This window comes from Epinephelus moara, chromosome 12, assembly GCF_006386435.1.
Source record: "Epinephelus moara isolate mb chromosome 12, YSFRI_EMoa_1.0, whole genome shotgun sequence".
NCBI classification, from domain to species: domain Eukaryota; kingdom Metazoa; phylum Chordata; class Actinopteri; order Perciformes; family Serranidae; genus Epinephelus; species Epinephelus moara.
The window spans coordinates 11,686,682-11,711,970 of NC_065517.1; the positions used below are offsets into that span (position 1 = coordinate 11,686,682).

General features: G+C 40.2%; 1 protein-coding gene across 1 annotated transcript in view; it reads left to right on the top strand.

Annotated features, from left to right (window-relative positions):
* mei4 (meiosis-specific, MEI4 homolog (S. cerevisiae)) overlaps positions 1-25,289 on the top strand; it is a 95,714-nt gene that overhangs the window by 21,913 nt on the left and 48,512 nt on the right. Inside the window, exon 4 of the mRNA XM_050059008.1 lies at positions 6,144-6,667. Within this exon, the coding sequence (XP_049914965.1) occupies positions 6,144-6,667 (524 nt within the window). The remainder of the gene's footprint in view (positions 1-6,143; positions 6,668-25,289) is intronic.

Genomic DNA, 25,289 nt, shown 5'->3' on the forward strand with positions numbered 1-25,289 from the left:
AAATCATGATCTTATGATGCATTGCTGTGGGTAAAACTATCCAACGGAATGTAAAGGAGTTAAAATTAGCACAACCTTAAACATCTACAGCTGTAACATGCAACATGGAATCATATATGATAGTAAAACACTGACAGGGACACTTTAACTGCACAGTCAATATTTTAATTTTACATACTTTAAGTACATTTTGCTGATTATACTTACATACTTTTGTTTTGAATGCAGGACTTATTTGTAGTGAAGTATTTTCACAGTGTGGCATTAGTACTTTAACTCAAATAAAGGGACTGAATACTTCTCCCACCACTGTTAAAAAGTAGCACAAGTTTCAAAATAATTCATTCAGTGAGCTGTGGAGTAGCTGCTTTAACCGATAAGAGCGTCAGCTGAAAGGTGAGCTCGTGTCAAAAAGAAGTGCAGACAATTTTGTAAAGATATGTAAGCGTAGAGTGTGTCTTTGTCTGAGGAGAGGATATCTCAAGGACATTCATGTCTTCCTGACACTGAGCGAACTGTCCTGAAGTTATCTCACCAGGCTGCTAATGATTACAGACATAATGCTCATGAGTGTTTAGTTTTCAGGTTTATAGCTGCTCCTCCCTCCTGCTGAACTGGTCAGTGTGTATTGTACAAACAGATTTGCTATTTCTTCAGACTGGTAGAATGTAGGAGTGTGATGATATTTCATGGCACCTAACCCAGATATCTAAACATAAAGATGTTGATGACATGATGAATACAGCACGATGTCACATGTCAGTGTTTCCCTAATTCTAAACTCATCTATATATCCATTATAAAATGGATAATAATTATATTTACTGAGCTATAAGATTAGTCTGTTGAGTTTGAAATAATATCAAAACTGCTCCATAGCTCTGCTAGTTCTCAAACAGGGCGCCTTAAAGTCCAAAGAGATGAAAGCTAGAGCATCTTTAGGTTCTCTACTGTGATGGTTTTCCCAGGTCCATGGTCCACACAAGATTTATGTGGTGTGTGTATATATAATACAAGAGGGATTTAAATCAAATGCAGTGCAGATTAATATGACACTTTTGGATAGCTAGTCGCTCAAAGTCTCATTTGATTGAATAAACTTTTGTTAATGCTCCTGAGTGCAGGATGAGTCATCAAACATTTGAAACCATTTTACCTGGTTTTACAGAAAGAGAAAATACAGGGATTTTTTGATGTAAAAATACGCTGATACTGATTTTTGGACATACGTATATTTGGTATATAGCTAGAGCTATATGGACACTTAACACAGGGGAACACTGGGAAAATGTATTTACAATTTCGTGGTGATGAAGTGATGAAGGGTGTAATGAAGCTAGTTTATGATTGATGGGCTGTGTGGTTCCATGTTGTTATACCAGAGTTATCTGAAGGTCTTGAAGTATTAAAAAGCACTGATTTCAGTTACTTTAAAACAAACAGGCCTTCAAAGGTCTTAAATTTAAAATGTGTTTGTCTGAGATTTTAGTAAAAAATAGCTTGAAAACCCTCTGTAATATTTCAGACCTCTGACCTAATGTAAAATTTATGGGGGGCTTAAATTTCTTGCAGCCGGACCACCGCTCAACCTGGATCAGTCTTGGTTAAGGTGCTGGAAACAAAAAAGTCCAAAAGCAAAGAGAGGATTTCCGCATACTTACATCTGTGCAATACTTCACTTTAATGTGAGCTTTCGGTCTAGGAGACCTTCATCAGAGCATACATGATTCGACAATGAATAGGCAGGTTAAAAGCAGGCCAATCCTACTCTAATCATTGGCAGTATGCAATACACCTGTGTACAATCATCTGGTAGAGGCAAGGCATTCTGGGAATTGTAGTTTTGTAGTTCTTAAGGTTCTGGCTGTGAGGCCTACACATGGAGGCCTTCTCAAAATACCACAGAAGAATGTAACACAGTGAACAAAGAAAAACAAAACAATCAAAAAAGCACTTTTGAAGTACAGTAGTAAAAAGTCATATATGGTAAATGGGGCTTTGGAAGGGATCAGGAAAGGCCATCTTAAATCAGAGATCCCCAGATCCACAATAAAAAGACTACAAAAATAGAACAGAGAGCTATGGAGGGGTATCAGGCGAGGGCCGTCATGAACCATAGACCACAAGTTCTACAAAAAAACAGAAACAAGAACAAAGAGACATCCTGAATATTAGCCAGTAATGATTCTCTCTTAGAGCCATTTTGTTGATTATTTTCTCAAACTAAATATGTTCAGAGGTTTCCTTCATACATTCAGGACTCTACTGACTTTATCAACAAGATATCTACATTAAAAGACTTACCTAATGATATCATCCTGGCTACCTTAGATGTAGAGAGCCTGTACACTAACATTTCCCATGATAGAGGTCTTGAGGCTCTTGAGTATTATCTAAAAGATCGTACTGAGGAAGCTCATCCTCCCAGCACATTTATTTGCGAGATGGCTATTTTGGTTCTTAAACTGAATTATTTTTCCTTTAATGGAGATTTCTTTCTACAATGTAAAGGGACAGCGATGGGTTCTACTTTTGCCCCAGAATATGCAAATCTGTATGTGGGTTTTTTTGAACACAGTTATGTTTTTGACATTAACAGAAACCCTTTTCTTCATAAGATCCTCAAATGGCTTAGATATCTTGATGATGTCTCTTGCATCTTCCAAGGTACCAGCGATGAGCTGACTGAGTTTGTTAATCTTCTTAATGGTATGAATCCTGACCTCAAATTTTCAGTTAATTTTGACCAAAAACGTGTGTCTTTTTGGGACATGTGGGTTGAATTATGCAATGGCAACCTCATTACTACCTTGTATCAGAAAGACACTGACAAAAATACTTTCCTTTTAGCCAGCAGCGCTCAACCCAGAGCTCTTAAATATGGTTTACCAAAGAGTCAATTCTATAGACTAAGACAAATTTGTCACTCTGATGAGGATTACACTGATAAAGCTGCCATGGCTGTGGCTGGAGAGAGGTTACTCTGTACAGTGTATAGATGAAGCTTTCCAGGTTGCGTCTTCCAAAACCCGGTCCGATCTTCTACAAAAAAGTGTCAAAAAAGACAAAAGTTACTCTGTTTCTTTTATTAGCCCATAAACTCCCCAGGCTTACATAGCAAAGAACACCATCTTAAAATACTGGCCTATTTTGACCTCTGATCCAACAGTAGCTCAGCATTTTAAGGATTCCCCCGTCATCGTTTATAGAAGAGGTCCAAATCTGCGTAATAAAGTAGTGCGGGCTAATATTAAGGCAATCCCTAAGCAGACTCTTTTAGCTCCTCTTAAGGATGGGAATTATCCATGTGGTCATTATGCCCAGTGTCACAACACATGGAGAACTCCTGTCTTTAGACATCCTAGATCAGGCAAAAGCTTTTCTGTTAAGGGTTTTATCACATGTAGTACAGAAAATGTCATCTATCTAGTAAAATGTCCATGTGATAAGATTTATATAGGCAAAACAACACGTATGTTGAAACAAAGAATTAGTGAGCATAAGAGCTCTATCAGACGTAATGATATAAATTATCCTGTAGCCCATCAATTCAGTGAGGCCTCTCATCCTGTCTCTTTACGTTTTCAGGGCATTGAACATATTGAATTGCCAAGAGGGGGAGATATAGATATGAAGTTATGCCAAAGGGAGCTTTTTTGGATTGATACTTTAAATGCTCCTCAACCTACAGGTGTGCGGAAATCCTCTCTTTGCTTTTGGCCTTAAATTTCTTAAAAGGTTAATCCATCTATCCATTTATCCATCTATTTCCTGATGCTTATCCAGGTTAAGGTTGTATTTAATGATAAATTAATTATATATTACTTGGAATTATTGTTACATACAGCTGGCAAGTGCTGACAAAAATGTGATATCAGTGTCAATAAATTCATGCACTTAGTAAATAAGTCCAGATGTCTGTCCTATCGATTAAAGGCAAAATGGCCCCAAAAAATATCTTTAAAAACAATTGAACACTGTGAAGTCATTTTCAAAGTAAATATGCACAATTTGTATTTGTACTTACATCTTTCTATATCTCTGGTATTAAGAGGCTCCTCTCTCACCAATTGTTCGTCCTTCTTTTTGTCAAATGTAATAACTTGTTTAAATTACGTTATCATTCATTTCTCAATGATAGCTGTCACTGTCTCCCAGTGGAGATTATGTCGTTTTGGAACAACAGCCCACTCCATATAAAAACATACACAGATATAAATGTTGTCGCTTTATGACAGCTTAGTTTCACTACAACACTTGTCCCCCTAAATCTGAAACCTCGAGGGCTGAGGGAGACATTTAGGGCTGTGGCCTGTGAAAATGATAACCAAGGTCCACCTGCTCATAGAATTATGAGTTACCCCAGCTATAATTTAGGTTTTAGAAGCCCACTGATCTGATTTTAAGGCCTTAAACTACAACAGAGAGTCATGGTCTGCCTTCAGAATGTTTACCTTAACATATGCTTGTGTGAAAAGAATTTATATTGACTTACAGAAATGCATATTTGTTGGTGTCAGTCTCGTCCCCACTCTGGATTTTTTCGCCTTTGTGTTTTCCTTTCATATTTATTCAGCAGAAAAACAATTTACTTGCAGAGAAAAGTATTATTTAGCACCATTTTCCTCAAGATGTGTGGTCCTGCTGTTTTGGATGTTTATGATGTTGTGTGAAAAGAAAAATACTGTTTTATAGAATAAAACCATAGAAGCAGTGAGTAGAATATAAACACTGAGGTTGACTGAGATGTCCTGATGATGACCACAGGGTTCATATTGGCAATGATTAATTATGTGCATTGTGCTTTTATTAGCATGGTCTAATTATGTGAATATCACTTTGAATTAATATTATGCATGATCATTTGTATTATAGTTCAATGCTGGCTTTTCTAACAGTCTTTAATAGGCTTTGTGTATCTGCAGTTACCTTTTGACTACAGCTATGGCTTATAGCATTAGTTCAAAAGATCATATGCTCTGTGCTTTATTAATATGGTCTTTTGGTAGTGCAAAGAGTTGAGTGAATCAATGTTATTTAGCCTGACATTAGCTCTCTGTTTGCCACACAGGTCAACATTTTAATAGCAACAAATTTCTCCTTCTGTGAGCCTTTTGTTCCTTTGTTCCTCTTTCATTGTGACATGCTCATTCGTTTTAATGACTCTTCATATGTTCAGTGTCACTGAGTGAGTCACATGCCAGACTTCAAAGAAGGGACATGCAATTGTAATGCAGATATGTGAAAATTTTGATTTTGCGGGTAGCTTTTTGGCTAAGTAAGATATGATAAGGGGGCGGCACGGTGGTGTGGTGGTTAGCACTCTCGCCTCACAGCAAGAGGGTTGCCGGTTCGATCCCGGGCGTGGGAGCCCTTCTGTGCGGAGTTTGCATGTTCTCCCCGTGTCAGGGTGGGTTCTCTCCGGGCACTCCGGCTTCCTCCCACAGTCCAAAGACATGCAGATTGGGGACTAGGTTAATTGATAACTCTAAATTGTCCGTAGGTGTGAATGTGAGCGTGAATGGTTGTCTGACTCTATGTGTCAGCCCTGTGATAGTCTGGCGACCTGTCCAGGGTGTACCCTGCCTCTCGCCCGATGTCAGCTGGGATAGGCTCCAGCCCCCCCGCGACCCTCAAGAGGATGAAGCGGTTAGAAGAAGATGAAGATATGATAATACATCAGAATTTATTAGTTGAATGTAATTTATATTCATAATATGAATCTTTAAAGTAACTAGAGGAATCTAAAAATGTAATGGAGTAAAAAGGAAACATCTCTCTGAAATGTAGTGGAGTAGGAGTATAAGATAGCACAAAATGGATTTGCTAGAATTGTCACTTCATACACACCGTATTATATGAGACAAAAACAAGACTGTGGCGCAGCAGCGACAACCAATCAGAGCCGAGGAGTCTCTAATGCAGCTGTCAATCATGTCAATCAATGCTCGCAAAGTGTCAAATGAGGCAGGGCTGATCGAATATGAATCAAGATTCTGTTACTGCATTGCCTGTTTCTTGCTTCAGATGTTTTCAGAAACAACAGTCAAACTGAAATGAAAAAAAAACCCCCCAAAAAAAACACCCACTTGCCGGACCAACTTCCTTACTTTCTCTTAAGGTTTCTGTGTAAAACCCTCCAGGCCATGATGCCACGATGGACGACACTTCGCAGGATCTGTTCGGTCCAGGAAGTGAGACGTGCAGCATAGACCTTCAGTCAGACTCAGAGACTCCTGAGCTCCTGCACCAGGACCCCCAACCTGCCATCACATCCCCTCAGCCATCAGTGACCTCCGGTTGCTACAGAAGTCTTCGTGGGAAAGCTATGCCTCGTCATGTACAGTTACTCCAGTCGCTGTGCACCCTACACCGAGTAAAAGGGAACAACAGAGGCCTGGAGTCACTGTGGTTCAGCCCCGATGGAAGTGCAGGGTCCCTGTTGGTGGACTCTGTGTGCCAACTCCTGGACTCAGTGGTGGCAGCATGCAGAGATCCCTCTCCTCTAGAACCCAGTGACGTGGTCCTTCAGGCCTGCCAGGTGGCAGCCCAGGCGATGGATCTCTTCTGCTTTCAGAGGCTGCCGTCTGTGGAGTTCATGGGACGTGTGGAGGAGTGTCTGAGAGAGCTCACCGGGCTGCTGCTGCACAGTAATCAGCTCAGCAGGGTGAGTAACAGGATCCATGGGGAGGGAACGTTTACATGCACACAGTATTTCCTTATCAATTTGGCCACAGCTGGAAAATTACCCACACAGTCAGAGCAGTTTAATTAACGAGAGAAATTGATCTGGGTCTTTTTTAAAAATCAGATATATAAACATACAAACAAACAATGCTGTATCAGTTCTTGTCACACCACAACTCAGTTTCTCGCGGATGGCTGTTATTTCTCCTCAGTGTTGTCTTATTCTGGTATCTTGGGCACTGAGCAGGAGCTAAATTATAAGACTGTGGTCTGTCAAATGCTTATGAATTGTATTTTCAGTCTCATCAAACTGACATAAGGATCCCTATTTATGTTGTAGAATTTGAACTACTTAGCTGCGTCATTTTCAATGTCTGTGTAAGAAAGTTTCTTCAACATTTGCCTACACAGGAGGCCAACCTAAAACTTACTCTTAACATTCTACCTATAAAGATAACTGTTGTGCATATATTTTTTTAATACAAGTATTACAAACCTCAGAATGTATCCCTTTATATCAAACATCTCAGTCACCTCCTGTGAAGTCTGGCTATTAAAAGTCTGCTGCATGATAATAAAAATGCACTCCAGTGATGGCAGAAAGATAGTATCAAAACAAAACTTTAACTCCTCTGCCACAGCAGGTGAAAAGATCCAGCATAAGATAAAATGAGGAAAAAATGTAACTAGCATACAAACAAAAAAGAAAATTTGCACTAAGTAGAAAACAAAGAGAGAAAGCACGGCCAGGCCAGGTTGTAGTGATCTGCCTCAGCATGGTGTAGGTGCAGGGAATTTAACATTCAAATCAACCTGACATGAGTTGAAACAGGAAATAATGATACAAATCATATTCCAGGGAACCCCTGTCTTCATGAAGTTTTACTCTATAGATTAAAGCTGCTGCAGATGAAATCAGTCACCATATTGGTCACATTCTTTTATTACCACTGGACATCCCTGGAGTAACATTAGTCTTTTTGCAAATAGGGCTTAGGGTACCTACGTGTCAGTTGCAGTAGTTTGAGTACATTACCTTCGCCCAAATTAAGTTTTAATACTTCACAATTTCCCACGAGCATCATTAAAGATTGATGATGTTTTATTTTATCAAGGCAAGACAAATATTATTGGTGTTTGTGTAAAGAAGATGTGTTGACTCAGTGTAATGTATTCAGCTGCTGCAGCCCAGAGATTGTAGGCAAATGTAAGAATTGATAATTTGTCTGCTGAAAACCAAATAGCTTGAATATAATGGGCCAGATAGATTCAAAGGCAGCTGCAAATAGGGTGAAAAAATGCTGGAGTGCTTGGTCTATAAAATGACTGAGAATAGTGAAAAACGCTCATCACAAGGTGACATTAAATCATTGTTGCTCAAAATCTGGCCCACAGGCCAATGTCGGCGATTTTGTGCTTTCTCAGAAAGGGACATGAATCATCCATTGTCCATTTCAATGCCTTCACTTTCAATAGCTTACATATAATATACCACTCTGCTACTGCATTGAACGGCGCCCCCTAACAAACGTCTTGTCAGGTCAGGGATGACAAACTTTAGAAAGCTACTGGTTGCGTGGCAACTAGTGTCACCTCACAAGTGTTGCAAGGAATTACACTCTGTCATCAGTGCTAGTGCCGTTCACCAAAATCAGCAATGTAGGTGGACAACTCACTACTACACTTTTTCTCTGTGACCCTCACTCAAATGGTGGCTCCCTAAATTTGCACTCAAAACTTTAAGCAGCCCTGCTTTAAATATACAGTTCTTACTATCTGCAGTATCCGATGATGACAGTGGATACAGTGATCAACCACTTGGATTAATAAGCTTGGAACAGAATCATACCAATACAAATGCTGTTTTAATAATTTGCTTACAAAAATAGTCTGCTGACAGTGTTTATTTGAAGTCTTTTCACACATGACAACATATAGGAAAACATTTTAAAACAAAAACTGCTGTTACACCAAATCTGGCGTTGTAGCGAAAACATAAGTCCTCCCGTTCATTTGAATGTGGATAGTGCGTCATACCTGTAGTGGTGAAGCCGCAGGGGATGCAGAAAAGTTAAACAGAATGAATTTTGAGTTGAATTGCAACCCAACATCACAGTGCAGTGACCAATCACATAGCCAGCGATCAGACTGAAAACACCCACAGTTCACCAGAACAAGTAATACAGAATCTTTCTATTGTTAAATGTTATAGAGAGTATAGGAAATAAGAGCACTCGTTTATATCTGCACATACACGTGTCTTGTGGCAATAAAGATACTACAGTGATGATAATACACAGGAGATCCTTAGATCTTTTAAGCCAACATAAACAAATCCACCAGAGACAATTGCTGAGATGGGAAAATTGGTTTTTCATAGTTGGTCCCCGCCCTGCCTCCCTCACAAAATGGCCATTTAAAGCCTCTTTCCCACTGCACAAAAAACCCACTAACACCTACTGACATCTGTCTTTAGTATTTAATGGGAAAGCTTAAAATCAGCATTCACTCCTGGGTCAAATGACTTTGCAATAGTCATGAAAACTCTAGCTCTGATCTGCTGTGATCAGCAGTGATGGAAATATGACACCTGTGGATGAGCTAATTATAGCTCCCTTACTGGCAAGATGCAATGACATGCCACTGAAAAGTATTATCTGTTTCCGCCCAAACGGTGCTCGAACATCAGTCCAAATTTAGTCAGCACCGAGTTTGAGAGAGAGACTGAATAAGTAAGTGATACATAAAAGAAGTAACCACTATAACATTGTCACTGGCCTTGAATCTGCTTTACTGTTTACTAACCTGTTTTCAGGCATGAGTGACCCTTCTACAACAGCACATAGCCCTGTGGCTAATTGCTGCAATGTCTGATTTGGTGTGAATGTAGCCTAAACCTATTCAAACGAGAAACAGTCATGGCACCCAGTGATGGAGACAGAAAATGAAGGCGCATCAGGAAAACACCTATGGTTAAAGTCGCCCTTGTCAGGTGGATTGATAATGCCTGGACATGTAATGCCCCTGTAATGAAACAGCTTTACTGTATTTTAAAAAACAAACGGCGAAGCTGTCTGTTTAATTACATTATATTCATGTAATATTCATACAGATGTCAGTTAGATGGTAATCTGCATGAGACATAAAGGAAAGAAAAGGTTATAATCAATTACACCTGGACAGATGTGATCAACATAGGTGGTTTCCACTGTACTAGGTAGTGTATTGACTTTTAAAGGAGCAGCAGCTTGCCACAATTTTTCTGTGAGACGCCACATGCTCTACCTTCATAATATCTCCGCTTAAACCTTTATTACCTTTGAAATGTCATTGAGAATATTTTCATCACAATAAAGAAGGAGAGAAGTATCCTGTATCATTAGACTCAACCTTCACTCAAAGCCCACTGAGTCCATAAAGGGTAAAATTGCCTTCAGAGCCGCTCGTAAAAGTCAGTCACCGCCTCGCACATGTTACCGTCATGACAGGGCTCAGCAGCTGGGAAATGGAGATGAAAGAGAGCCGGAGCTGACAAGGATGAAGTTATCCCATCTGGCTCTAACTGAACGCTCAGAGAACGGCTTACCCAGCTAAGATGGCTGCAGGCAATTTCTTCTTAACAGCAAATTGCCCTTTCTGTTTGCCGTGACGAATAGTAAAGAGATGGAGTTTTCTTCCAAAGAGGCGAAGTGATGTTAAGCAGTTGTCAATGAAACTGATGATGGTGGTGAGGATGGTGTAAAGTAATGTAAATTTAATGAGGACTTCGATTAACACAGCGCTTGTCTCTGAGAAACTTAAATGCCACGGCAGAGACAAGGCGCCTACAGCCTTATAGGACAGGTTACTTAGAGACAGACAACCAATCACAATAATGTGGTTACATTTAAAAGAGCAGGAATGTCATTAGCTGGACTCAGTATTAGATTATTATGGAAGGACAGTACTTAGTTGTTATGATGGAATCAATGCATTATCATTTTTAAGGGAACTTGCATTGTCGGAGATTTAGATGTGATGAATAAGACGTTTGAATTGTTTAGGCTGTACGTTCTGACTACAGTTTATTTAATGTTGCATAGGCAGCTTCTCTTAAAGCAGGCCCCTATGTTGATGGGTGGGTGGGTTGGAGTGGTGACTTTAGGGATTGTGTAACTTGCTGAAATATTTGGTAATGTGTGGGTATAAAAGTTTAAGAAACCATTTTAGACCAGAATACAAAAGAACACATTTTTTTGTCCATCGAGGTGGAAAATTGGCTTTACCTCACCATGTCAGGAAATGGGCACTAAAGCATACAAACCCCATAGAGGAACGGATAATAATTATACAGCACCATCAAAAAACTGGGCACCATAAAATACCGAAAATGGCTTAAAGGAAAAGACAAAAGAGAAGTCACAAAATACTGTAGAGCAGGATAGTGTTGGAACTTTTGGATGCTGATTGCATTGTAAATGTGTACATTTCCGGGAAACTTCAGTGAGCAGTTTATAGATACGGATTCCGATAGCTCAGGGTATCTAATGGTGCCGAATACAAATCAATAGCAGTGTTCTTTTCCCCCTAATTTAGAATTAGTACCTCACTGTTTAGAGTTTATTGGAGTCTTTTTCATGTAGTGTAACACGAGGCCAGGGATACTGGTCCAGTGAATCGGACCACTGCATCCACAAACTAAAGAAAATGTAAAGGAAATTGAGGAAAGACTACAGTAACGTAGCAAATTAGCAAAGTAATCTCCACTGCAAACCTTATTCACAGTAAATAAAAGAATGACTTACTGCACAACAGTTGTCCACTTTTAAGAAACCAGACAACCTTCCCTCTGTTGCTCCATATGGTAAAGTAAATGAAAGGATGTAAAGTAACTGTTGGCAATTTAAAGAAAGCACAATACGACCTTGTCACTTGTATATCGTTCTAGTTTTGAGGTGTTGCTGTCGGCAGTTAACTGTTAGGGCTGTCCTCTGAAAGTTGAAGATTCGTATCATCAGTTGGAGAACCCTCAGTCGACTGAGATACTTCCAGTCAAGGATTCATTTTTATTTTTTTTCTTTGATTTTTTTGCTTTGTTTTTTACAGTTTTTTTGCGGTGTATGGTGTGGTATTAGTTCCCAGATTTAGCTTCAGAGTGAGCACCCCTCACTGTCAGGCTGTGTGGAGTAAGAGAGGCTTTGCCCGGTCAGACTCTGAGATCACGTTATCTTCTGCGTAGAAGTGGTGAATTTACAGCTCACAATACAATACACTCTCTGGCTTTTGTTTGATATCTAGTATCAAAAAATGTACTATATGAATGTCGCTGTCACCCTGAACATCTTGCCGAACCCTGTTCAAACTCTCAAACCCTATATGGGAAAAAAGGAACGAACAGGTGAATAATTGTACTGAACAGCCAAATTGTATTTAACTGATACAAATCTGAGTTGGGTGCAAGTGGCAATCTCCGGGGCCTAAAAGTGAAGCCACACTGAAGTGTCAAAAACTGCAGTTCTTTGAATGGCCACTTGAGGCTGCTTCCATAGGCCAGTCAATCCTCATAGACCCCCATGTTAAAATGTTCAGTGTTACAACAGAAATAAACATATTTACGGCCTGGTACAAGCTACTTTCCTCCTTCATGACAACTGTAGAGGGGGAAGAATTTATATATAACTAACCCATTTATATTTCATCAAGGCTTAAAGTTACGCATAATTCAGTGTGGGCCACATAGAGTGACAGACTGTCTGCGATAGCGTCCTCGGCCTCTCAGTCAGATCCACCCCTCTAAAGATCCAAGGTGGCGATGAGCATAATTTCAAACTCGATGCTTCAAAATGGGAGTCTACAAAGCAATGGGAGACATCACGGTAGCTACATCCATTATTTTTACAGTCTACGGTCGGGTACAGCCCTAGAAACTATAAATCAAAACATAAGCCACAGTTGCATATGTCTTGCATCAAGCATAGATCCAGGTGTGATCCATCCTGGTGTATTAATGTAATGCAAAAGTTACCACTGTTGGTTTCTGATTTCCAAATATTGTTAATGTCAACATCCAAATCCTAAGTATGACTGTGAAACTCATATCTCTAAATTGGGGCTGCAACTCACAGTTACTTTAATTATTAATGAATCTGCTTTATATTTTCTTGAGTAATAGGTTAAGCATAAGATGCCCATCGCAGTTTCCAGTCCGCAGTGTTATTATGTCTTATTTTGTCAAACCAAATATAGCCAGTTTACTGTAATGTAAGGCAAGGAAAGCAACAATTTCTTGAAATGAACAATATTTGGCATTTTTGCATGAAAACTGACTTGTACAATTTATCAGTTATAAAAAAAGCTTGTGAAGTTGCGGCACAACACACTTTATTTAAGTTCCTCACCACCCCAAGCCAGTTGATCTAAGGGAAACACTGAGCTCTTTAACTGACTTGGTGCTAAATAATATGGAAGTACAAATGGTGTTCAGCACTCAAAAGTAGTGAGAGAGCTTGAGTCCTCTGCCAAGAGAACACAAGCACAAGAGCTGTAAACATGGGATTCTTCCCCATCGATGCCCTCCATCCCACATGATGTAAACATGACCTGTCAACAGGTTTCTGATGGTGTGAGCACCTGTAGTCCTGTGTTTATTTTAAAATGCTATTCAGTAACAGACACGTTGCACCTGTAAACATCTCTGTGGGATTCCCATGAGATTTGGCACAGGCCCTCCTACCTTTTCATCATAGCCCCTAGTAGTTCTGAGAGAGACTACACTCTTCTGTTTAAAGTAAAAACCCTCTCTCTGATACCACTACTGTTGGATATCTGTGATGCTCAATGCATGTGTAATTAATGTTTTTGAAGTGCTCACTCGCCTGCTTGGTCCTCTCCTTTTAGTGAGTATTATTTTAGTTTTTCCCCAGAATGTATTGTGACAAGGCCTCAGTGAAGAGATGTGAACTTGTTACTCTGGGTCAAATATGGGCATCTACAGGCAGAGAAATAGCTTTTTAAAATGTGATCATTCAGCTGCGGGTATGGGTCACTGATCTGAGCTGTGCCTGTTGCTCAAAATGCAGCACCTTGTGGCTGCATCACAGTTTGGTCTATTGACACAACCATGCCTGGAGAAATTGGTTTCTCTGCCTTTTCTATTATGGATGCGCCCTTGTATTGGTGGCTGATATTCCCAACGGCAGCTTGGGAAAGAAGCCTTTGCACAGTGATTTTGAGGAGCTGTCACTGAGACCCGATGTTGTTCTAGGTCTTTAAAACATTTTTGAAACCAACTGATGAGCTGCTGATACATGTTCACCATACATATATTTACATATACAGCAAACAACAAACTGAACCACAGTCAAGAGTCAGAGACCTCAGGGAACTGCTCCTCAGTTTGGAGAAGCAGACAGGAGTACTGCAATGGAATCTAAGCAATGTACTACTGAAGACGGTGGATAAACCAAGACGGTCCACTGCGAGTCAGTTTCCTGTATCAGTGTCATGTGGGGTTCGTGACCACCACGCCCCTTTAGGAGACTAACAGCAGGTCCTGAGTCCATTGACTTCAGTGGGAGAAATGAACGTGATTACAGATTATGGCTGATTCTTTCGCCCCATAGTCACAGAAGCAAATATTGGACCCATTTATCACAAGCCACATATCTTCAGAACATTCCAGATATCTTAGTTACAACATGATTGAGCTAGCAAAGCAGTTTTGTGTTGCTATGTGTGGTATTTATTCAGTTTTGGGAAATCACGATGTCTAGAAAGCATCAGTGGCTGCAGCTGACAGGGACAGCTAACAGCAGCAGCAAAGCTAACATCAGGACGTCATCTGTTAAAAGCCTCCCATTGTCGGATACAACATGAAACTACTCCAGTTAGCTCAATCATGTTGTAACTAAGACATCCACTGGAAAAAATATTTTTTTTCACGGGCCGTTTATTTATTTAGCTTACGGCCAGTAAGTGTACACACATGTTGACAGAAGCGAGGTTGGGGATACTGGCGGTTCTCCATCGTCTTTGATTGGGGTACGGGGAACAACGCCTACTTAGGAGAAGAGAAATGTATACCATTTCATACAATGGAAGTATATTGTAGGTGGGCCATCTTGTAGTAACCCAGTATCTTTGGTACTACTGTGGACAGGGGCAGCAACAAAATGCCATCTAAAAAACGGCTCGCCTAAAATAAAATCAGTAACAGTTTGTGTATGGTGTATGCTATATTGAGAATATTTTCATCGTTTTACCTTGCCGCAGACAGCCCTTTCCGAAGGGGAAACCATTAACAGCTTTAGTTCTCCATCTACAGTGTGCTCTCATCAAAGCCACCAGACTCCATTTACAAAAATAGAAATTTAACCTCACTGGAAACAGGAACTGCTGGTCTTCTGCTTTCTCAATCAGTTAGTTAGTTGGTGAATCCGAACTAACCCTTTAAAACACCAAAGTCACATAATAACACAAATTAACTAACCGATAGAGGCAGCAGTACACCAGCTGCTCCTGTGTTCAGTAATGTCAAATTAATGTTTTTCTCAGTGTAGTCCGGCTTTGAAGAAAGTGATAAAATGACTTCAGTTCCCCCTCGGAAAATTGCTGTCTGATGGCAAGGTAAAGTGGTGAAAATAATATAGCACACACTTAAACTTAGAATATGTTTTTTTTTTGTTAGGTGGGGCTTTTTAGATGGCTTAGTTCCAATTTGATACTGCCCCTGTCCACAGCAGTACATTGCTTAGCTTTTTCGCTGGTGCTTATGCCCACTTTTCCAAACTGGGGGCATGCCAACGGATGCCTACTGTATGTAATGACTAAGGACAAGTACCTCATACAACCCCACTTCAGAAGATCTAGGGACTGATGACATTTTTCTTGTGAGAACAGACTCTCTGACTGAAATAAAGCCAGGAAAATATGCTATACAAACTATGACTATGACTTAATCATAATAATATATACAATAATACCTCCACCATATCAACTGTAAACTCCACCAGAACAGTGGTCCTCAATTAAACCGCAGTCCCACACAATTTACCAGTCTCTGCAAGTTGCTTTGACCTTTGTACTAAAATGAGCAGAAACCACTGGCTGCCACGATGGTAGGGAATCAATCTAAATGCTCACTGTGAACTGAGGAAAATGGTGGTCAATAATGTAGTAAAGTATATTGAGTTTAGTTGTAATTTGAAAATGAAAAGCCCACAGCCCTGTTTGAAATTGTCTTTACCTCAACTTTCACTTGGCTAAAAGTGTTTTTTTTATTTTTAGCTTGGAGTCAAGAATTATGTTATTTTCCACAGTTGTCCGAAACCCACAAACATCAGTAGAATTAATTATATGTTTCTGCACTTTGAAGCATTGCATTTTAAATGGAGGAGCTGCAGCACCTGTGCAAGTGCCTCAAAAGCCCTGAAAAGACTGACATCCCAACAGCTGTTAGCATCTACACATTAACTGCCACTTCAACTGCCTCTCTTCTTATTTTAAGACTTTTTAACCTGTTTACAGAGTTTTTGCCTGGGATGTAGTGCATAAGCGGGCACATTAGCATTCCCCCGTAGCCGTTTCTACTTTTATATCTGGCTGTATGAGTGCCTTGCCATGCACAAATCACTCTGCATTATCTGTATGTAGAGTTCACTGATTACAGTGTATGAGATGTATGTATGTTGATGTGTATTTCAAAGCAACACGTCACTGCTTTGACTTTGACCGCAGAGCTTAATGTTCGCCACACTAAGCATTTTCTGTGTGTAGACGATAACCTTCTCGCAATTTCCCTTCAAAGAACTGTCCTCAAAGATTTGCACATTCTTTAACTTTCTCCATCAGGACGTTGCAAAAGACTTTGAGGATACACGTTAATGAACTCTTTATATTTCTGACGTTGAGTGAACACTCCATCGCTCTGCCAGTCAAACTGATTGTTGAAGACAATTCAGATATGGAGGAGGGAGGTCAGAGATGAAGGGCAGGGGTAATTTCAATACTGGAAAGACTCCTGACAAGATCAAGGAGTGTTAGCGGAGGAAAACCACCACTGCGACACGACTCTAAAACATTCTGACACCAGACTAATCTTTCCAACACGCTGTTCAAAAATTTTTTATATTTGGAGTGGGATAAGATTGTCTTCATGAACCACTGAATAGATTTCCAGTGTATTTCCTAACATCTGACAATATTAAGGGATTACTTAGCATATGTAATTCAGAACATTTTTCATATTGTCACAAAATGGAATAGAATAAAGACATGTATTGTATATATAAATTCAAGTACAGTCTGACCTCCTTTTATGAGAAAAAGAACAGAATGTAAATAAGCATATCTAGAGAAGATGACAATATAAAGAAATTCCTTGTGATCTGACGTCAACTTGAGCCAAAGTAGAGACAAACATTGGAAACAAATTATTCAGATGTCTCCAGAGTATTCTGTAGCTTGAAGTTTTTGCTCACAGGGATTACTTTATATATGTTTACCTCATTATTGGAGACTTTGGCCATGTTTAATATGAACATCCGACATAGTCAAATACACAGTATATGACAGAAAATAAGGAAAAGCATAAGAGGTCCCCTTCAATAAAAAGGTAGTAATAAAAAATGATGCTGTATTCATTATGAGTGGAAAGCATATTGCAAGACAAACAAATGAATACATTGTCACATTTTGCTGATACGTTCATTATCATCAGTTTTGCAATATGTCAGCCTCGTTAATTAGCAACATTTCTTCATTATGTTAATAAAAGTGTAATTTGCTTGGCATTATGTTTCCCAAAACTTCTTTGCAGTTTCAAATTTGTTGTATATAAAAATATTTCTCTGAGACAGGGCTCTACAATTACACTGTAACTCTTGTTTATGTGACATGCTGTTTTTCCTGGTAAAGGAAAGAGGGAAGCCAGTCAGTCCATGATGGTCTGTGTACATGAATCACAGCCTCAGGAAATTAGATTGTGGTGACAAGCACGTTTGAGTTTAAGATATGTCTTCCACAGGCTCCTGTAGGTCTGCTTTGTTGTCATACAGGGAGGGGTGTAATATATCTTACTGTACATCAAGCCCTGCCTAAAGTGATGTATCATTTGGATTTGGCCTGTCCTCAACAGGGAGGCGGCCCAGGTGCTCATACAGGTTGCCTGTAATTTTTCTCAACCACTGAAACTGGGAATGGAAGTTTGCTGAACATGTGTTCTCTGTGGGAGCTGTAACCCAGCCCAACAATCTGCTGCTCGCAAACATGGTCCTATAGCAGAGATAAATTAGGTATTTGGGTCAAAATGGCCTTCTCAGCTGCTTTAGTCTGTGCCCTCCATCTGTGGAGATCAAATAACCGAACAGTATATATATATATTCAAACAGCGCACCTAATTAACGGTCCAGCTCCAAAAATAGAAAATCAAAATGTGGTGGCAGATGTTTGAATTGTGGTGGCCCGTCATAAATAAAGGTGTGTGCACCTGTGGAGAGGCTCTTCAGCCTGGACAGTCTTGTGGTGACTCAGAAGAGGAACAGGCCCACAGCAGCAAGTGCTAGGCCTTTGAGCGACACTTGTTCGTGTTCTTACTGCAGTTTTGGCTCAGATTTGAATGCTCACAGTGTAGTCACTGAGATGCCGCCATTTTAGGTGATGGAAATGGTTTGTTGTGTTTCCTGTCTTGGCTGGCACCAACTGAGGACACATTTTGCAGACCATCTTTGGACTTTTTTATCCACATTTTCATCCGTGTTTGAGGATAACGCAAGCTTTTCTTAAGCTTTACTGCCGCTTTGCTCCTCACTTCCACTCATTTTCCCCTTTTCGTTATGTCCACGCTACTTAAAATTCCTCCTCACCTCGGCACACTCACCTCAGCACAAACTTTGCTGTGAAAAATGGGCGTGTACAATGAAGCGCATCCCCAACACTGCAGATTGACTGACAGCTGTCTGTTAATTTCTGCTGCATGACACACTGTTTGGATCTATTAAGGTCTATCTATATCGAGTAAGAATGACTATAGTTTATCATCGCCATCGACATATATTTTATTGCAATCCCGTTTCGAGATTGTTTTATCGCCCAGCCCTAGTTCATGTGTTTAGTCTGTTATCATCTGATTGTGTTACTCCAGGTGAGGATAGACAGTTGTACTGATATGTGGGTATATGTAAGGTGCAACATTATATTGTTAAAGGTTCTATTGATAACATTAGCCAGTAGATGTCGCATTTCTCCTCCCCTCCCCCCTTTTCCACTGCATCACTTTTTCTTGAAAAATAACATATATATATATATGTATGTGTATATAAAAATGAAATAACTGTTAGTATTAAGTATGTTCCATTTTGAGCAGTGATACTGGGAGCGGCAGCAATTTACCCAGCAGCAGGTCCGTACTTTCAGTCGCTCACGGCCACAAGTTAGCTCTTTTTTTCCCAGGCTCAGTTCTCAGACACACCTGGAGGAGTTGTTACGGTCCAGGGAGGAAGCAGATTGGACAAGATGAAGAGCCCAGACGATGAAATTGCAGATCCCTGAATCCCAAGTGGCGTCATTCAAATGTCACTCTCCCACTGTGTTCAACTGCAGGCATATTTCATGTAATAACCTTTCAGAGAAGAGCAGTTTAGTGTCTGGTTGTCCTCATATAGTCTCACAGCCAACTCATCTCACTGTGTCATCCCTTTTGTCTACTGGAAGAACTTTTATTACCTTCTCACATATTGCATGCAGCCTGCCTCGTGTGTTCAACCCCAAACAGAACGCTCAAGTACCCCTTTTATCACTTCGTTCATTTTTCAGACAGTGCCACCTTTCACCGTTATGGCTACAGCATATGCCTGTAAACATGAAGGATGGGATAGAAGTTATGTAAATATACACACTCTGGAGGTGAACCTCGTCAGTGAAAGAGTTGTCAGTTTCTTCTACAGCATGCTCCATGTTACCCAAAAACATGGTTATATACTGACAGCCATAAGTGTTTTTCAGTCATGTCTGGCTTCCTAAGAAATAAGAGATGTATTTTTCCTCCAAAAATCCAGTGTGGAGTTACTCTTTATCAGGGTTCCTGCAGATCCTTAAAAAGCCCTAAACGGCACTCATTCATTAATCTAAAAATAAGGCCTTAATTGACATTAAAATGTCTTGAATCAGTCTTTCAGAATGTCTAAAACTGCTAAGACATGGGAAGTAAGATTTCCTTTGTTTTTTTTCTCTGACGTTGCATTTAAAAATCTTAACATTATTGGTAACCCCTATTTGAAAAAAATAAAAACTACAGAATGCCTCTTGCATGTACGTCTCACAGATCAGAATAGTGAAACCAACAACACCTCATATTTTGTTTCCACTGGATCTGGCATGGCTGAAACAAGGCAATGCATACAAGGCTGGCTGTATAGTGCTTTGTGCAAGAAAGTTTTTCAAACTTCAAGGCAGTGGAATTCCACATGCAGAATCACTAAATCACAATCAGAGAAACACTAAATTGCTGTGAAAACCCACCAACAAACACCAAGTATTTCCCAGTTATATTCTACCCTCGTCTTCACCACGTGATGAAAACGTCTTGTTTCATGTTGCAATGATTACCCAATGGATGTTGGATCATGCTTTAGTTTTCTTAGATTTTAGTTACGGTAAAATTGATCTTAAATTTCATTCTGACCGGAATTAAAAAAAGTCTTGAACAGTCTGAAAACTAATTTGCCTTAAGCTAATGGAACACAGCTCAAGTACTATAATAACTTATTTGGCCTTCATGTATGCTTGAGGACTGGCTGCTGCATTTAGAGCTGAAATTATTTATTGACTAATCAGTTAGTCAACAACTTTAATACATAAAAAGTCATGTATTAAGCAAAAAATTGGTTGTAGCTCAGTATTCCTCTGCACTGCATCTTTACTATGTCAGTGCAAGCAGCATGTAACTGAGGTGTAAATCACAAAAGCTTGTGATAATACTTTCTTGAGCATGACATCAATTCTGCATCCACCAGGATTGTGAAAAGTGGTCGAAGGATAAGGACAGTGTTGAATGGAGAAGACTTGAACAGAATAGGGCTTTAGTGCTTGACATGAGAGAAGTGGTGAATCAGCTGATGAATGCAGTGAGAAAGCTGAATTCACCGAGAAACTGACCTCTATCACAAAATCAAAACACTTCAAACACGGCAGATCTTCAAGTGCTTTATATATTTCTTTTTTTTAATATCTGTTCTGCAAGTAAACAACCACACTAGTAAAGAGGTCAGAGACGGAAGGCCTCAACAATCTACAGCCTGAGAAAATCTGGTTAGAAAAACTGAGTAACAATCTCCTCCCTTCAGTTGTTTCAAATTATGAATTAATCTCGATAGGATAATCATGCAGACGATTTCACATGATGTCCTCGTATCATCCAGTGCTCTGGGGTAATCAGTAGCAGAGGCAATACAAAGCAAATTGAATTTTCTTTCTCCTCCTTCAGTTGCTCACACTCTGAAGAACGCAACCAAACACGCCTATCTGATCAGCTGTAAGCATTAAACTGTTTCAGCTGTGCACTTCAGAGATGTGCAAGGTTACTAGTTGAATTCCCCAAACCAAATTAAAAGGCAACAATGGTCATGACGCCCTTGAGCCAAATGATTTATCCCCAGCTGCTGCAGCGGCGCTGCCTACTGGCACAACAACAGAGGACAGTTTGGATGTGTTGAAAATATGAAAAACTGAGTGAATATAAATGAGGCTGTTGCTGAATGTGAGCATGCATGATAAGCGTACCCCCTTCCAGGATCACAAAAATTAAAACCTGTAGCAGCAGCTAACTGTGTGCTGCATGCGTTTGGATACGTCAGGTGATTCCATATTTTTTCTGATTGTCAAAAGACCAAACCAAAAGTGAATCTGCCAACGAGTATTGTGTGTGTATCAGAGCCTGATGTATCTTCTTCCTCTGTGCCATAGATCTCCACTGTTGTCCAAAGACTATTAAAAACACATCAATAACCCACACTGTTGCACTGGGCAACATGTTCCTTCATTACACACACACACTGTAGTTTAGTTTGACTCTACCACACATACACCGTCTTTCTGCCTCAAATACTCACCAGTGCACCAAATGTGGATTAATCTGTTGGTGAAAGTAGTCCCAAAAAAATGCACTATTTCCTTCCAATGCGTTCTCATCCCAACTTTTCAATTGTGGCCACATTGTCAGTGGACTTTCATGTCTAAATATGACACGTTAGGTAACCTCCTGCATCTGTTGTTAGCGTTCTGGGATGGTTTGACATTTTCACTTTTTAGATGCATTGTGTCTTTTTTAAAATACACTTCTGTTTTCACAGGAAATGTACAGTTTCTGCTTGAAAGATGCATACAGTATTTTAAAAATACACTGACAGTGTAGGTGAAACAGCTGGGGCCGTATTCGCAAAACTTCCTAGTACTAAGAGTTACTCCTGTGATTAAATTCTAAGAAAATTCTTAGAATTGTGCGTTTTCTTAGAATTTCCCCTTAAAGTTAAGGCTAGGTCCTTGTAAAGATCAAAGTTATTCACAAAGTGTCTTAACCTTTTAAACAGCTCCTAAGGTGAAAGACTGTTAGGAACAGGGAGGAGGTATTTTAAGAGTTTCTTAAACAGAGGAGAAAATGGTGGAATGATGGAGAAGTTGGAGAAACATTCTCCAAACACTGGATGACAGTGAGTTTATGAAATGCTACAGATTAGATCATGCAGTGATAATATGTGCAGTCGATCTCATTAGGGATACACACACATTACCAATGCTATAACACCAGAAATAAAATGATCACAACACTAAGATATTTGAAAAAATGGAACAGTGCAGCAGTGATGACTTGAGTCTGTCTAAACCCTCCATCGGCAAAGTGATCACACTAACAATGACAACACTTTCACAGTCAGCAGTTAATTTTCATTTCCACTGGGTGTCCACACCTTGCAGGCTCACAAAAGGGTGTGTCTCTGACAACCAGTCACATCTGTTAAAAGAAAGCATCACACCTAGCAATGGGGTCAACCACACCTTGACACCAAGGTAAAAGTTTCTGTCTCTTCCTTGCTCAGAGTTGCTATGAGAACTTTCCTAAATCACTCAAGTTGGGACTCCTTACTAAAAGATTTTAGGCTAGGTTAGGAGCTCTCTGAGTCTTCTCAGAATGTTTGTGAATACGGCCCCTGATTTCTATGTTAATTTCCTCGTGAAACAAAAGCACATGGATAGGTTTAGGGAACAAAAGTATGCGATTAGGTTAAGAAAAAAAACAAAACATGTTTGGCTTAAAACTCACATGGGAAGCAAACAGCTGGCTCTTGGGTGAAAAGGGTTGGTTTGCCCCATCCATCTCCCCTCCCACTTGCCCTATACAGACTTCATAGCTCTTTATATTACGTAGGCGGCATTACAAGCTGACACTGCCCAGTGGTGTTACAAACCTGACGCTGCACGTTGGCGTATTATATCACTGCAAAGGTGCCTCTATGCGTGGGGATCTGATACCAAAATCACTGACAGAGCGTCAGTATTTGACAAGTTGGGAATGAGAATGGGCTGTTCCTGCTGTTTGTTTGATTAAAACTACAGAGACCAGCTGTTTTAGCAAATTACATTAAAAAATGGAACTATTTATTTGTGTGATTAAGAAGTCTGAAACCAGGTTAGTATTGTGCAGAGGTACTGGGTTATTATCGAAGTATGCGTCCCATGGGGCTGTTGATACAAGCTACCTGGTTCTTCTATAACTGGAGTGCCAGATGTAAGTTCAGTAAGTTCTCAAAGAGTTCTGAGTTCCTTGTTGCCTGTTGTGTGTGTGATTTTCAGTGACAAAAACTGAAGGCAGCATTATTTTGCTGCATTGCTGTTGTTTTTTGTTTTTGTGCCAGACATCGAGATAGTCACTATTACTCATGGTTTTAACGATTTTGAAGACTGAGCATATTTTGCTGCTCCTTTGTCATCTTTTGCTTCTTTTCTATTTTCAGTTCAAAGGTACATTTATTTTAAAAGGAATATGAAATTGTCTGCGTAACTATTTTTGTATCAATTGTGATCATATACATGTATGTGGTTTTTTTTAACAGAGTAATCAGCAGCAGGACTAATTTTCAAGGTTCTTAATTTTGAGCTTCAGACTGCATTCACTGTGATGCATATGAAGGCTCGGGGAGCAGAGAGTTAGTGTTTATGTGTGGAGGGTTTCTTTGTGGCTGACATAAAAAAACAGCGGATAGTTGGAAAAGTTTTGCAGGTGGGATTTCATGTCATGGCTCAATGATACATGCAAATAATTATTGTCAAAGTGAATTCCAGTTAGCTGTGGGGCGGCTGAGGCTCAGGAGGTAGAGAGGTCATCTGCTAATCAGAAAGTCAGTGGTTGGATCTCTGGCCCCTGCAGTTTACATGTCAAACTCTCCTTGGACTGATTGCAATGGCTCACACACCAATGTTTACCACTGCTGATGAGCAGGTGGCACCTTACATGGTAACCTCTGCCACCAGTGTGAATGCTGGTTTGTGTTGTAAAGCACTGTGAGTGGTCACAAAGACCAGAAAAGCACTATATAAATGCAGCTTATTTACCAGTGAGCTGAAAATTGCAAATTTAATTACCTGTCAAGGCTCCAACCTGCAATCTTTTCAATTCCAAAATGCATTGGATGTGAAAATGTTGCGAGAAAACAAAAGGCAGCATAATTAGCATGACTTAAATAACATGTTACAGTCTTGAATAGCAAGACCTATCTCCACATTTTAAAGCTGTGTGTCGAACAAGGACCACTTTCAAGCTTATAACAAAGCGGCAAACTCAGGGGATGCAAAGTGAAGCCAACACGGAAGTGCTAAAAGATGCAGTTCTTGATCGGCCGCTTGAGGCTGACTCTGGAGGCCAGGTTTTGGTCTCTATAGCTAATTTCTCCCTTCATAACAACTATACAGGGGTGAAGATGTATTTTAAGTCACCTGTTTACCTTTCTTTAAGGCATAAAGTTACGCATGATTAAGGGCAAGCACTTTGAGGGGCAGGCTGTATGCAGATAGGGTTCTTGGCTTCTCAGTCAGACCCACCCCTCCCTCCTCCACAGCTCCAGCCCCTCTCCCAAATACGGTCACTTCTGGCTCCAAAAAAAACAAGATGGCAGCGGCCAAAATGCCGAAAACTGGAGCCAATGAAGCAATGGATGACGTCACAGTAGCGATGTCCATTATTTTTACAGTCTGTGCTAGCAGCCCACGTAGTTTTTACCACCTGCACAGGTGGCGAATGAGGGAGGACCCACTGTGCAGGTTTTGTGGTGGGAGCGGCACATTGGTGCACATACTGGTGGGGTGCAAGACTGCCCTTAGCAAGGGGAGATACAGATGGCATAATAACAAGGTCCTCAGAGCACTGGCTGACATCTTGGAGCAGGAGAGATGGAGAAAGCACCAGACCCACATGAGACCAGTTTAATCCATCCAGTTTATCAGCTGCCACCAGGAAGACCAAGATGAGTGTCCTGCAGATGGCACAATCATGGGAGATGAGGGTGAACTTTGGAAGGAAACTGCATTTTCCCCAGACTGTCCAAACACCCCTGAGACCTAATGTGGTCATATGGGCT